The sequence below is a fragment of the Spea bombifrons genome, chromosome 10 (assembly GCF_027358695.1).
Source record: "Spea bombifrons isolate aSpeBom1 chromosome 10, aSpeBom1.2.pri, whole genome shotgun sequence".
NCBI lineage: Eukaryota > Metazoa > Chordata > Amphibia > Anura > Pelobatidae > Spea > Spea bombifrons.
In genome coordinates, this window is record NC_071096.1 from 15,705,628 (window position 1) to 15,719,685 (window position 14,058).

A 14,058-nucleotide genomic window follows, 5' to 3' on the forward strand; every position below is an offset into this window, starting at 1 on the left:
TCACAGTATGTTGCCAGTTCAATCGAGGTGACTACTCATTTTGTCTCTTTACAGTCTGGGGTGCTGGTAAATGCTTTACTTTAGCTTCTTTTGCAAACAGTCATTTTCATGCTCCCTTGCCTATAGTCTGTTATCCCTTTAACAGACTCTGTTTTCACTGCATGTTTATTATGTCATCTATTTTCTTGACCTCTTGTTCTCCTCAAAGGCACAAGCTATTTTACAGCATGTTTGTTCGGCCCTAATTTCCCTATCTCTCATTAAGAAATGGACCCATGTCTTTATGGACTTTGCTATAAGTATTGGCACACACTTCTTAATTATTGAAATCAGAGTTTGGGCTAGGCTCTTTAGTTCCAGTGAAGGAAAATCTTAATGTTTAAGCATACTAAGACATTTTGGACAATGCTATGCTTCCAACTTTGTGGGAACAGTTTGGGAAAGGCCCCTTTCTATTCCAGCATGACTGTGCACCAGTGCACAAAGCAAGATCCAAAAAGACAAGGTTGGATGAGTTTTGTTTGGAAGAACTTGACTGGCCCGCATAGAGCCTTGACCACAACTCCATCAAACATCAGTGCTCTACTGGATTAACAGGCACAAATTCCCACTGAAACACTCCAAATATACACACAGAAAATACACCCTCTTTGAATTCTATGGTTTTACATCAGGACATGATAACAATCGTTTCTTCCTTAGCAGGTCTGAAAACTAGGGAAATACAGTCTCTGATGAACACATCATGTCATGGTTTATTCAACAAAAGTAAAGCCAAACAATGTAACCCATGAGTGAAAATCTAAGTACACCTTAAGCTTGTAGAACCACCTTTAGCAGCAATAACTTGGAAGTAATTGTTTTCTGTATGATTTTATCAGTCTCTCACATCGTTGTGGAGGAATTTGGCTCACTCTTCTTTACAACGTTGCTTGAATTCATTTAGGTTTGCAAGCATTTGTGTTATACACATACCTGCTCCCCTTTCCCACACTGCACGTCCTCCCATTGTCAGGTCCGCTACGTGGTGTGATGGTTTGCAGCCTACTAATCGGCTGAGACAGCGTTTTTTGGTACCTTCATTGGGCACCATTTTGATGGTAGGTTTGGGTATGATGACCAGATACTCACCTGGCTCCAAATTTGATTATTTAAATGCCTGACTTCAACCCTATGGTACACAATCCTTGAAGTGGTTTGTTGTATTTGTTGTTTTGGCGATTTCTCTGTAATTTTGACCTCAGCTAGTGTTTCACCTTGTATGACCACTGCCTGTACCGACCTCTGCTTAACTTTGGACTTCATTGCTGCCGGTGTCATTTGTACCTCTCTTCGAATCTCGATTGACCTTGGCTTGTGACTCCCGATGTCTGGTCTGGTTGCATCCTCGTTTCTTTCCCATGTGATCAGTCTGTTCACCTTTTATCACGCTAGTGGTTTTGGTGAGGTGTTCTGGGCATACTTTGGTATACAGAGGAGTTCAAGGTCGACACAATTACTGCAAGGTTCCCAGGTCCTATTGCTGAAAAACAAGCCCCATCACCCCTCCACCACCGTGCTTGATAGTTCGTATAAGCCATGCTGCCATTTTCTCCCGGGAACCCTTCCAAACAAACCATATATGTTTAGTGTTTTTCTAACTTTAACATATAACATGCTAACTAAAGCCTGCAGAGTCTGAGATGTAACTCTTGTTTTGAGCACTGCAGCCTGACCTTGGAGTAAATTTGTTGGGAGGTGGTCACACTTGCTGATGATCAATTAATCAAGGGTATTTGATTGAGGGTGTACTTAGTTTTTCACATGGCTTCTCCATTTAGGCTTTATCTTTGTTGAATAAATCATGACACGGTGTGGTTGTACATCTGAAGTTGTATTTACCTAATTTTTAGACCTGCTAAGGATTGTTATGTCAAACCATGTAATTCAAAGAAGGTGTACTTTCTTTTTCACACAAACTATATATATATATATATATATATATATATATATATATTATATATACCGTATTGGCTCGAATATAGGCCGCACTTTTTTCCCCCACTTTAAGACTTTAAAGTGGGGGTGCGGCCTATATTCGGGGTCTAGTGCCCGACGCCCGGGACATGCAGTCCCGGGCGCCGGGCAGGCAGCGGGGTTAGGATACAGATCCCCCGCAGCGGTGCAGGGGACCGGGGGGGGTGCCGGCACGGGAGGTTGTCTAAGCGCATCGTCTGGATGGTCACCGGCTGCGGCGATGCGGGTAAACAGCCTCCGGGTTGTTTACCTGCATCGCCGCAGCTGGTGACCGTCCACACGATGCGTTTTACCTCTGCCCCCAAGACTTACCGGAGCAGACTCCCGGGTGTCTTGCGGGGCGCCGGCGGGGGACATCTACGCAATACGCGTATACAACTTCCGGTTGTATACGCGTATTGCGTAGATGCCCCCCGCCGGCCCCGCAAGACACCCGGGAGTCTGCTCCGGTAAGTCGGGGGGGGGGGCAGAGTGGCATATCTCGGGGGGGGGACAGTGGCAGCATATCTCGGGGGGGGGCAGTGGCAGCATATCTCGGGGGGGGCAGTGGCAGCATATCTCGGGGGGGGCAGTGGCAGCATATCTCGGGGGGGGACAGTGGCAGCATATCTCGGGGGGGGGCAGTGGCAGCATATCTCGGGGGGGGGACAGTGGCTGCATATCTCGGGGGGGGAGGACAGTGGCTGCATATCTCGGGGGGGGAGGACAGTGGCTGCATATCTCGGGGGGGGAGGACAGTGGCTGCATATCTCGGGGGGGGAGGACAGTGGCTGCATATCTCGGGGGGGAGGACAGTGGCAGCATATCTCGGGGGGGGAGACAGAGTGGCAGAATGTTTGTTTTTTTTTTGGTGCTTTTTTAAAGAAAAAAACTTTTTCTTTAAAAAAGCACCAAACTTTTAGGGTGCGGCCTATATACGGGGGCGGCCTATATCCGAGCCAATACGGTATATATATACACAGTATATCAGTATATGAATACAAGGACAGAAGCATCATTGTTTTCATGGCAAATGTAAATATTTATTTTTATACTTCCTTATGAGTATTTGGTTATGTGTGCACATACAGTTAGCTGACCACATTTTTATGTAGTTTTGGGGAACAAAAGCTTGCTTTGCATGATGCCACCTAGCTTTCATCTCTTTAAGTGTGATTTAGACTGGAATGTTCCAATCTCAGACTGAATTCTGTTATGATTATCTAGGCGTGAATAAAAAATCAAGTATTGTAGAAAGGAAATGTAGTAATCTTACTGAGCAATCCAAGGCATTGACTGTGTCTGGTATGGAGCCAGCAATTCTGTCTCTTGCTGACTGGTGAGAGATCAGGCTATCATCCTGCCATAATAAAATGCGGGACATTCACACAGCCAAACAACTGCCTTTCCCCAATACTTTAGAATAAACTCTTTTATGCCCATTATCCCCTTAAGGACCAGGCTGTTTTAACACTTTTGCGGTGTTCGTGTTTAGATATATTTTTCTCCTCACTCATTTAGTGTACCCACACAAGTTATATATTGTTTTTTTCAGGACAAGTGCTGTGATCATACTATCTAATTTCCTATAAAAAAAAACCTAAATATGATGAAAAATTAAAAAAAAAAGACTTTTTCTCACTTTTATTAGAAAAATATTTTACTCATCCAAAAAACTAATGAAAAAACCTGCTAAATAGATTCTACTATTTGTCCTGAGTTTAGAAATACCCAATGTTTTTTTGCTTTTTGGGGTTATTGGGCAATAAGTACAAGTAGCGTTTTGCTATTTCAAAACCATTTTTTCCCCCGCAAATCTGGTCATCCTGCCCCATGTGCTATTTTGGGTATCTTTGAAGCTGGCCAATGCAATTTACCCCATCAAACCATAGACACCTCAAGGTATTTCAAATGCTGGTATTTAACCCTTTCCATGCACTAATTCTACTACCACCCTTTGTCAAACTTTGTGGTAGAAATTTATTTTGTGTTTTTTATCACAATGATGTTCATGTGATACCGTGGTCGGGCTCACCCTAGGGATGGTTCGGTAAGACTGCTAAACATTAAATAATACTGCTGGAGGATACTCTCCATAGTCATCTTTATTTTCTGATAGCTCTCTATTTCCAGATATTATTGGAATTAGATCAGATGTATCGAATAATCAAATAGTTAAATACATAATGGTTTAGAATACTTGACTACTGAAATATTGTACAATTGCACATAACATTTTTAAAATAAAATAAGATAATATTACATAATAAAATAATTCTTGCATTTCATCATCTACAATTTGACTACCAAAGGGGAAAGCACTGGAACTCAAAATGTTAAGATCCACCTATGGGTATGTGTACCAACAACCATGTGGAAAAAGATCATTATGAAATGCTGTTTAATAATGTACAAATGTCTGTTGAGAGCTAAAAAAAAAGTATCCTTCACTAACAGCAGCTAGACTATTCTCATTAAGAAATTATAATACTTCATCACTAATGCTGTATTTTTTTTTGCAAAATATCACTTAAGATTTTATAAAAGGTATGATTTAATCATATTGTTACTTTACTAAAATGCAGGAGACACAGAAACATAGAATTTGAAGGCAGATGAGAACCATTCAACTCATGTAGTCTGCACAATTTTCTTTATGTAAAGACCTTAGTCAGTCATTAATCTTGTTTTGTTTCAGGATAGCTTTATGCCTACCCCACAAAAGTTTAAATTCCCTTACTGTATTAGTCTCTACCACTTTTGATGAGAGGCTGTTCCATTTATCTAACATTCTCTTAGTAAAGTAAAACTTCCTTACATTACATCTAAGCCTGTGACACTGCAGTAGAGACTATTACCTATTGTTATAACAATTGTCCTCCTTTCAAGTACATTTCCCACCTGTCAACCTTTTAAGTATTTACAAAAATACTTGAGCAAAGCAGGATCCCCAAATCCATAGCATTTTTTTGGTTAAAACTTATTTGTTTGTAATTTTCTCCACCAACAGACAGACAGGAATTGGATTCACCAACATGATGATGAGACTGGGTGCAGTGGTGGCTCCTGTAGCAATGATGACAAAAGTATATGTGCCATTTCTACCCCTTATCATATTTGGGGTGGTGCCAATTATTTGTGGAGTACCTATTTTGTTTCTGCCTGAAACACTCAACAGTCCTCTTCTGGACACCGTAGAAGAAGTGGAGAAAAGGTTGGTATTGATGGGACACATGGATATTTCTATCTGATTGTACAGATTATGACACCTTCATGCATAGTAAATATTCAGGAGTTCAATAACAAAACAAAGAAACTTATAATTATACAACGCACAGGGGCGTACCTAGAGTATTTGGCACCCGGGGCGGATCCTGTAAGTGGCACCCCCCCCCCAAATGTAAAGACATCTACAAAATTATGTTGGCAAGAATATTTATTGCACCAATTTGTAAACTGTATGTCAACTGTAAACAACAAGAAATCTGAAAAAATAAATTAATAACTTATAAGTAAAATAAATATGTTTAAATAACATTTACTGAACATATAATAGTGCTTTCTTTAATAACCCCCCCAAAAAACAACAAACACAACAAGTTTCTAAGAAGACCTAACAAATGAGTGACAAACATTACAAATTAAGTACTGGCTAAGCAGCTAAAGACACTATAAACTAAAAAAAATTCTGATATTATAATCAGGAGTCACCATAACATTGTTCTCTTTTCATTTAAGCATTTGCATATATAGTGGTGTTGCCATGTCGACTCATGATTATATATACCATATGAACCAGACACTGACTGTGGTATAGCATGACACCTATCACTATATACTGAGCCAGGCAGTGACGGTGGTACAGCATAATGCTTATCACTCTATACTGAGACAGACATTGACGGTGGTGCAGCTTAAGTAATTTCATTATATATTGAGGCAAACATTACAGTGAAACAGCATAACTCCTATCACTATACACTGAGCCAGATACTACAGTGGAACAGCATAACACCTATCACTATAACTGAGCCAGATATTGATGGTGGTACAGCATAACCGCTATCTTTATATACTGAGCTAGACACTTATAGTAGTACAACATAACTATCATTATACACTGAGGCAGACATTGACAGTTGTGCAGCACAACTGCTATCATTATATACTGAAACACGCGCTGACAGTAGTACAACATAACTGTTTCCATTATATACTGAGGCACGCGCTGACGGTGGTACAACATAACTGTTATTATATACTGAGGCCCACATATGCCGGTGATACAGGATAACACCTATCACTTTATACTGAGCACACATTGACGGTGGGGCAGCGTAATCCATATCACTATACATTGAGCCTGACATTTACAATAATGCAGCATAACCCATATCACTATATACAAAGCCATTGATGTGGTGTAGGCCTACCACTTCAGTGTCTGGCTTAGTATATAGTGGTAGGGGTTATGCTGCATTATTGTAAATGTCTAGATCGATGTATAGTGATAGGGATTATGCTGTACTGCCCTCAACTGCAGATCAGGGGAAGACTGTGAGAGTCAGTACAGCCTTCCCTTCTTCTGACTGCACCGTGACATTGGGAGGTCCTCTCCCCGTAATCATCCCCAAAGTCCATTTGTCCCCTACGTCACTAAACCACAACTCTCTTTTAATTACTCCCTGTAGTTCAGGTGTAGATCAAATAAACAACACATGGAAACAGCACGTGTAACTGAATAAGACATAAATATCCTGTATTTACAGGTATACATAAATAATGTATGGAAACATAGCATTGCAGGTATAAATCAACAGAACACACAAACCCAGCATTGCAGGTATAGATCAACTGGAAATCACTCAGCACTGAAGGTATAGATCAAATAAATAACACATGGAAACAGCACCCCAGGTATTGATCAACTGAATAAGACATACAAATCCTGTATTTGCTGGTAAACATAAATAATGTATAGAAACATAGCATAGCAGATACAGACCAACACATTAACACACAAACCCAGCTTTGCAGGTATTGATCAATTGGAATTCACATAAAAACTCAGCATTAAAGTTATAGATAAAACACCCTAAATTACAGGCATAGATCACAGATTGCACACCCCAAAGCCAGCGTCCACATTGCCCACATAGAACCTGACCAGCACCCTGCGGTGGGGGTGCAAGGCCTCTGTCTCCCAGCTCTGCCACTGTACGGAACAGTATAGAGTGATGGGAGTTATGATGTACTTTAGAGCATAATTATAATGAAAAAGACATTGGAAATGGTACAGCATAACACCCATCACTCTCACACACTTACCAATCCACACTTACCAATCCACAGATTCCACACATACCAATCCACAGATTCCACACATACCACACATACCAATCCACAGATTCCACACATACCAATCCACAGATTCCACCCATACCAATCCACACATACCAATCCACAGATTCCACACATACCAATCCACACATACCAATCCACAGGTTCCACACATACCAATCCACACATACCAATCCACACATTCCACACATTCCACACATATCAATCCACACATTCCACACATACCAATCCACTCTCACTGTCACTCAGTCTTAATGAATGATTTCCTACCTTCTTTTCTACCTCTTTTCTTCTTACAGCAGTCTTCCTCTTCGCTCCTCTTCTTCTGTCTTCTTCCGGGTCAGAGGGCACTGTGGGCGCGGCTTCAGTGCCGCCGGGGTTTGTTGTCAGATCCCGGCGGCACTGAAGCCGCGCCCACAGTGCCCTCTGCACTGCAGCAGTTGCCGTGCGGATCGCAAGGGAGCAGTATCGGAGGTCTTTAACAGACCTCCGATACCGCTCCCTTGCGAGCCTGCTCCTCCAGCGGCGGACATTACTGTCCGTCTCTGGAGGGGTGCCGGGTGCCGGCAAGTTGGCACCCCCCTGATGAGCGGCACCCGGTGCGGACCGCCCCCCCCGCCCCCCGCTAGGTACGCTACTGACAACGCATGAAGTAAACTGTGGCACCGCTGATCCCTAAAATTTCAAGCCTTACCAACAGACAGTGGCGTCGCTACAGGGGGGCAATTGCCCCCCCTAGGTTAATCCTTGACCCCCCTGTTGCCCCCCTGCCGAATTTGGATCCCGTCTTTCTTTCTTTTTTTTTATTTCTTTTTTTAACACAGAGGAGAGAGAGGGTGCGGCCCGAGTAAGATCGGCAGCCAAGGCAACCGATCTTACGCGGGCCGCACCTCAAGCCCTGCTACTTACCTGTGGGAGGGTCTTCTGTACTGCATAGAGGAAGCGGAACCTAGCAGAGTTCACGTGACATCACATGACTCTGCTCCAGTCCCGCTTCCTCTGTGCTTTACCAGAGAACGCAGAGGGAGGCCGCGCCCTCTGCTGAAGTATGTGAGCGGCGTCGAGGAGCTGCAGTGCAGGTAAGGGGTGGGGAGGGAGTTTGAATGAGAATGTGTGATTGAGGGAATGAATCTGTGAATGAATGAGTGTGTGTGTGATAGCATGGATGTGTAAGTGCTGGAACCTAGGCATGATGGGACTGTGATTGCTGTTAGCTGTTAGCAATCACACTCCTATCATGCCAAGTCAGCCAGTACATGCTGAAACCTAGCTAGCTGCCCCCCTTGTCTATGGATGCTGCCAGCAGTATGGGGTCTTCACATCACTTACAGCCATCCTGTACCAGCATGTACTGGCTGACTTGGCATGATAGGAGTGTGATTGCTAACAGCAATCACAGTCCCATCATGCCTAGGTTTCAGCATTTACTGGTTGGATGTGTAAGTGCTGGAACCTAGGCATGATGGGACTTTGATTGCTGTTAGCAATCAAACTCCTATCATGCCAAGTCAGCCAGTACATGCTGAAACCTAGCTAGCTGCCCCCTTGTCTATGGATGCTGCCAGCAGTATGGGGTCTGCACATCACTTAAAGCCACCCTGTACCAGCATGTACTGGCTGACTTGGCATGATAGGAGTGTGATTGCTAACAGCAATCACGGTCCCATCATGCCTAGGTTCCAGCATTTACTGGTTGGAAGTGTAAGTGCTGGAACCTAGGCATGATGGGACTTTGATTGCTGCTAGCAATCACACTCCTATCATGCCAAGTCAGTCAGTACATGCTAAAACCTAGCTAGCTGCCCCCCTTGTGTATTGATGCTGTATGGGGTCTACACATACATGGGGTCTGTAGACCCCAGTATGGGGTCTACACATCACTTACAGCCACCCTGTACCAGGATGTACTGGCTGACCTGGCATGATAGGAGTGTGATTGCTAACAGCAATCACAGCAAGCACAGTCCCATCATGCCTAGGTACCAGCATTTACTGGTTGCCTGGGTATGATAGGAGTGTGATTGCTGTGTGGGCAGTGTGGACGGCAGGGCTGGCTTTGGGGTGTGCAACCTGTGATCTATGCCTGTAATTTAGGGGTTTTTAAATATACTTTTAATGACGTGTTTTTATGTGAATTCCAATTGATCTTTACCTGCAAAGCTGGGTTTTTGCGTTATTCTGTAGATCCATATCTATATATTTCCATACATTATGTATACCTGCAAATACAGTGTTTGTATGTCTTATTCAGTTGATTAATACCTGCAATGCTGTTGCCATGTATTTATTGTATCTATACCTGCAATGCTACGTTTCATATACTATTGTATACCTGCAAATATAGGATTTGTATGTCTGATTCTGTTTATTTGATATATACCTTCAGTGCTGAGATCACAGGTGAATTTCAGTTGATCTATCCATGCAAAGCTTGGTTTGTGTGTTAATGTGTTGATCTATACCTGCTATCGGCAACTGGGGCTAATATTAATATATATGGGCAGCAGGGGCAAAAAAAACTAAGGGGGGTATAAACGACAATGCAGTGTGAAAAATCCATCCTGATGCAGACGTCTGTGACGTGGATTGTGTACTGCTGTTTGTGTGTTTTTGGTTATCAGTGTAGCAGATCCTGTCCTCGGGTGTGTGTGTATAGGTGTTGGTGTGGCAGAGCCTGTCCTGGTGTGTGTTCAGTTGTCAGTGTGTCAGAGCCTGTCCGTGTGTGTGTGTGTGTGTTTGGATGTGGGTGTGGAAGAGCCTGTCCTGATGTTTGTGTTCAGTTGTCAGTGTGGCAGAGCCTGTCCTGGTGTGTGTGGGTGTCTGTGTGACAGAGCCTGTCCTGGTGTGTGTGTGTGTGTGTGTGTGTTTGGATGTGGCGCCTGTCCTGATGTGTGTGGGTGTCTGTGTGGCAGAGCCTGTCCTGGTGTGTGTGTTTGGATGTGGGTGTGGCAGAACCTGTCCTGATGTGTGTGGGTGTCTGTGTGGCAGAGCCTGTCCTGGTGTGTGTGTATGTTTGGTTGTCGGTGTCGCAGAGCCTGTCCTGGTGTGTGTGTCTGAGTGTTGGTGTGACAGAGCCTGTGTTGGTGTGTGTGTTTGGTCATCTGTTCCTGGCACTTAACTTACAGTAGGAATAATTTAATTTATATTTATCCAGAGATAAAATGCCCTCCTGAAGTTGTAGTGACTTCAGGGGACAAAACGTTCAAGGCCCTGAAATCATTGTGTTATAATATTTATTTCAAGGATTAGTTGCACTCAATTGTGGCTTCAGGCTTCCCATGTTGAATGATCAAGTATTATTTTAGCCCAATAACAAAAGTATAATTCCATAGCGCATTACTTTTGGAAAATATGAATGCCCCCCCCAGTTTGACTGTGATATATTGTGTGCCCCCCCTATATATTGTTTCTAGAGTCGCCACTGCCAACAGAATACGCATAAACATTCTCTACTTACAATGTTTGTGCTTTTAAGGTTAATATAGGTACATACAACCTGGCATAAAAAGATCTGGTGAATGGTATATATGACTATACATACTGACATTTGATAGCATATGGTCAATGACAGCTATAGAATTAAACCTACCATTTTTGTAATTGGAAAACACACTATCATGTATTTGTATTTCTTTTCAGAGTCAGAAAAATTACACCCGAGGTGACGAATGATTCAATACATGAAACAGGATCTGTGCGGGGTACCAAACTTTAAAACAGGCTTTCTATAAACACAGGCAATGCATACTGCCACATTGTTAATGGTGAACAATAAAACAATACTGAAGGAACACAATAACTACATCTGCTAACTGCCTCTGCTGAACCTTCTTGTTCTCTCTGATAAATTTAAAGTATTACATTCTTTTTTTTTTTTTTCAAATAAAATTTTATTAAGGACCGAGATTGTAGTACATCATCATAAAAAGTTAGTCATGCAACATGAGTAATAGCGAGACATATAACAGAGTGCAGATGGTGAGAAATCCAAATCGTTACACATTGGAGATCAAAGAATGACCAAAATAAGGTGCTGTGTTCGCTGGTGTATGATAAAGGTACGATACATCACATATAGTACACTCAATGGAGCAGTTGCATAGTGGAATACAACAGCCAGACAGACAGATTTTCGAAAGGAGATAATTTCATGAACCGAACGGCAGTGCAGAACTAAAACCGATAAGAAAGAAAACAAAGTGAATCATAAAACATCGTACCCTGGGGGTCGCGGTGTGGAGAGCAATCCAGATCCTGGATAAATATTGCTGTAAATTTTAGGTAACAGATGCTAAGCTGGGAATACAGTAAATGGCGAGAGAAAGAGAAACCAGAAACCAGACGCGGTCAGTACCTCTCAAAAGTCCCCCCAATTCCAAAAAGCAATGTTAGTGACAATGTTCAGAATAGACCGAGCTGTCCAACCACAGAGACTAGACACGATTGTATAAATGGATTGTGTGGGCTGCCATATGTGACATTGTCTCCATGATCCTGTGCTTTTCTAGAGTGGAAAGAACTTCCGAAAAAGAAGGCTGGTACGACGCTTTCCACTTTTTAGCTATACACAATTTGATGGCCAGGAGAACGTGAATTACTAGTTTCCTTATGTTGGAGGGAGGGGGTCATCAAACATGTGTAGGAGGGCACGCTCAGGAAGGTAGTCAAACTCAGTATGGCAAATTAAATGAAGTGAGGCCGGTGAGCCATGCTTCTTTTTTATGGTAGTTAGCTATGCTGCCATATTTTCAGAAAATGTACTACTACTACTTTTTGCTTTGGTGGAGAGTAGCATAGAAATATGAACATAAAAATAAATATATTTGTAAATCATGCTGGCATCTGATTGGCATATTAATTTTTAATCACAGTACCACTGGATCATTAATTATAATAATAAAACCCAATGAAAATATTTTATGACAAGTGAGTTTTCATGTAGTTGTGAGCCACTCTAAATATAATTTCTCATACAAGATGAACATACAGTGAAGTTTTAAAATCTCTCAAGAGAATTCCTTCCTACAGTACATTATACAGTGCACACAAAAAATGCTTATTATTAATAATCTGAAAAAAAAAATAGAACATTGAACTACTGTGATCCAGACTCCAAGTGTGACAGCACTTCACGTAGCATAGGCTGAAAATCCAAAACGACAGGTTCTGATGGTAGGCAAAAGTTCTGTTTTATTCAAATGAACAGTTACCCAAAATTCTTCAAAAAGGGTCGGACTGAAATTGGACAAGCCCACTTCGTAGTCAAGAACAAGGTGTGGCCACGTAATCAGATGTTATGTGACCTTATGGTAAAAGTGAGACTGCTAGCACAGTGTCTGCAAGCAGCAAGAATGCTGAGAAGGGCAAGGGGATGCGAGGGTAAGGGAAGAAGTGAGTATGGATGTTTACATGTCCGTTAAAAGTGTGTGTGTGTGCGCCCAGTAGCATGAGTATGTATGGTAGGTGTGAGTGTGTATTAGAGTGATCTTAATAAACTACCTTACGGGTAAATTAGTGATTATCTTTTCTAGTCTTTTGTGGGCAGAAGGTGCACCAGGAGCACAAATTCATCTTCGCATATGTGTTGAAGAGATTGCGGGAAAGCTGAATGTGAGTGTTGGATCTGCCTATTCATGCCCTGATTCATGAGAGCCTTAAGTTTAATAAAGTGTGTGCCAGGTGGGTGTATAAGCAGCTGATAGATGAGCATAAGCGCAAGTGCTTAGACCAGGGCTCGACAAATCCCAGGCGCCAGGTCGAATTTTGTCCTGGCGACTAGGTCAGGGACGTCAATGTGCAGTCCGTGTGAGCAGGGCCGTTTAGTGCATTAACAGACTTACTCAAAAGGGCGGAACTTCCCCTGCAGCAGCCAGCACCAAGAGAGAGACAGAGGAGGGACTATTGGAGGAATCTTGCCATCTACCACCTCTCTCATTCTCCCAGCCACCCCCCCAAGTGTCTCTGTCTTCACACGCCCCTTCCTTTCCGTTCCTGGCCTGCTACCGCTCATCTGGCCCATCCCGTTTTGCATCTTCTGGAGTTTCTAGCTCTGCTCAAGGTTAGAAGAAAGAGGAGGAAGAAAGAAGCTGTCTGGGAGTTATGGGAGTGAGGTGTAATGTGTAATAGCTGGGTATGATGGGCCTGATACATGATGCCTGGGTGTGGTAGGAGTGAGTTGTGATGTGTGGTGGCTGGGTGTGATAGGAGTGAGTTGTGATGTGTGGTGGCTGGGTGTGATAGGATAAGTTGGAATGTGTGGTGGCTGGGTGTGATAGGAGTGATGTGGGGTGTGTGGTGGCTGCATGTGATAGGAGTGGGTTGTAATGTGTGATGGCTGGGTATGATGGGAGTGAGTTGTGATGTGTGGTGGCTAGGTGAAATGGGCATTAGATGTGCTGGCTGGGGGTCGTAGGAGTGGTGTGTGATTGGAATGAGGTATGATTAGAGCGAGGTGTGATAGTTCGGCAGGTCACTGTACAAGAGAGAACTTTACTAGGGCTGCAACTAACGATTATTTTCATAATCGATTAGTTGGCTATTATTTTTTTCGCTTAATCGGATAAAAAAATGAATTTTTTTTGTTTTAAAATAATTTAATGAATAAATTGGGTGAAAAACAAAGAGCAGAATAAAAAAAAAGTTTTTACGCACATCTGAGCCCAAGCTTGCCATACTGCCTCCCAGATATGCCTTATATCCCCA

General features: G+C 42.7%; 1 protein-coding gene across 2 annotated transcripts in view; it reads left to right on the forward strand.

The window, feature by feature from the left end:
- Window positions 1-11,162, forward strand: part of LOC128467731 (solute carrier family 22 member 6-like) — a 32,105-nt gene extending 20,943 nt beyond the window's left edge. Inside the window, exons 9-10 of one of the 2 annotated variants that reach the window (XM_053449426.1) lie at window positions 5,006-5,209; window positions 10,996-11,162. In XM_053449426.1, the coding sequence (XP_053305401.1) occupies window positions 5,006-5,209; window positions 10,996-11,071 (280 nt within the window). In that variant the 3' untranslated portion in view covers window positions 11,072-11,162. The remainder of the gene's footprint in view (window positions 1-5,005; window positions 5,210-10,995) is intronic. The other variant, XM_053449427.1, reaches the window with a different exon arrangement.
- Window positions 11,163-14,058: the final 2,896 nt, after the last annotated feature.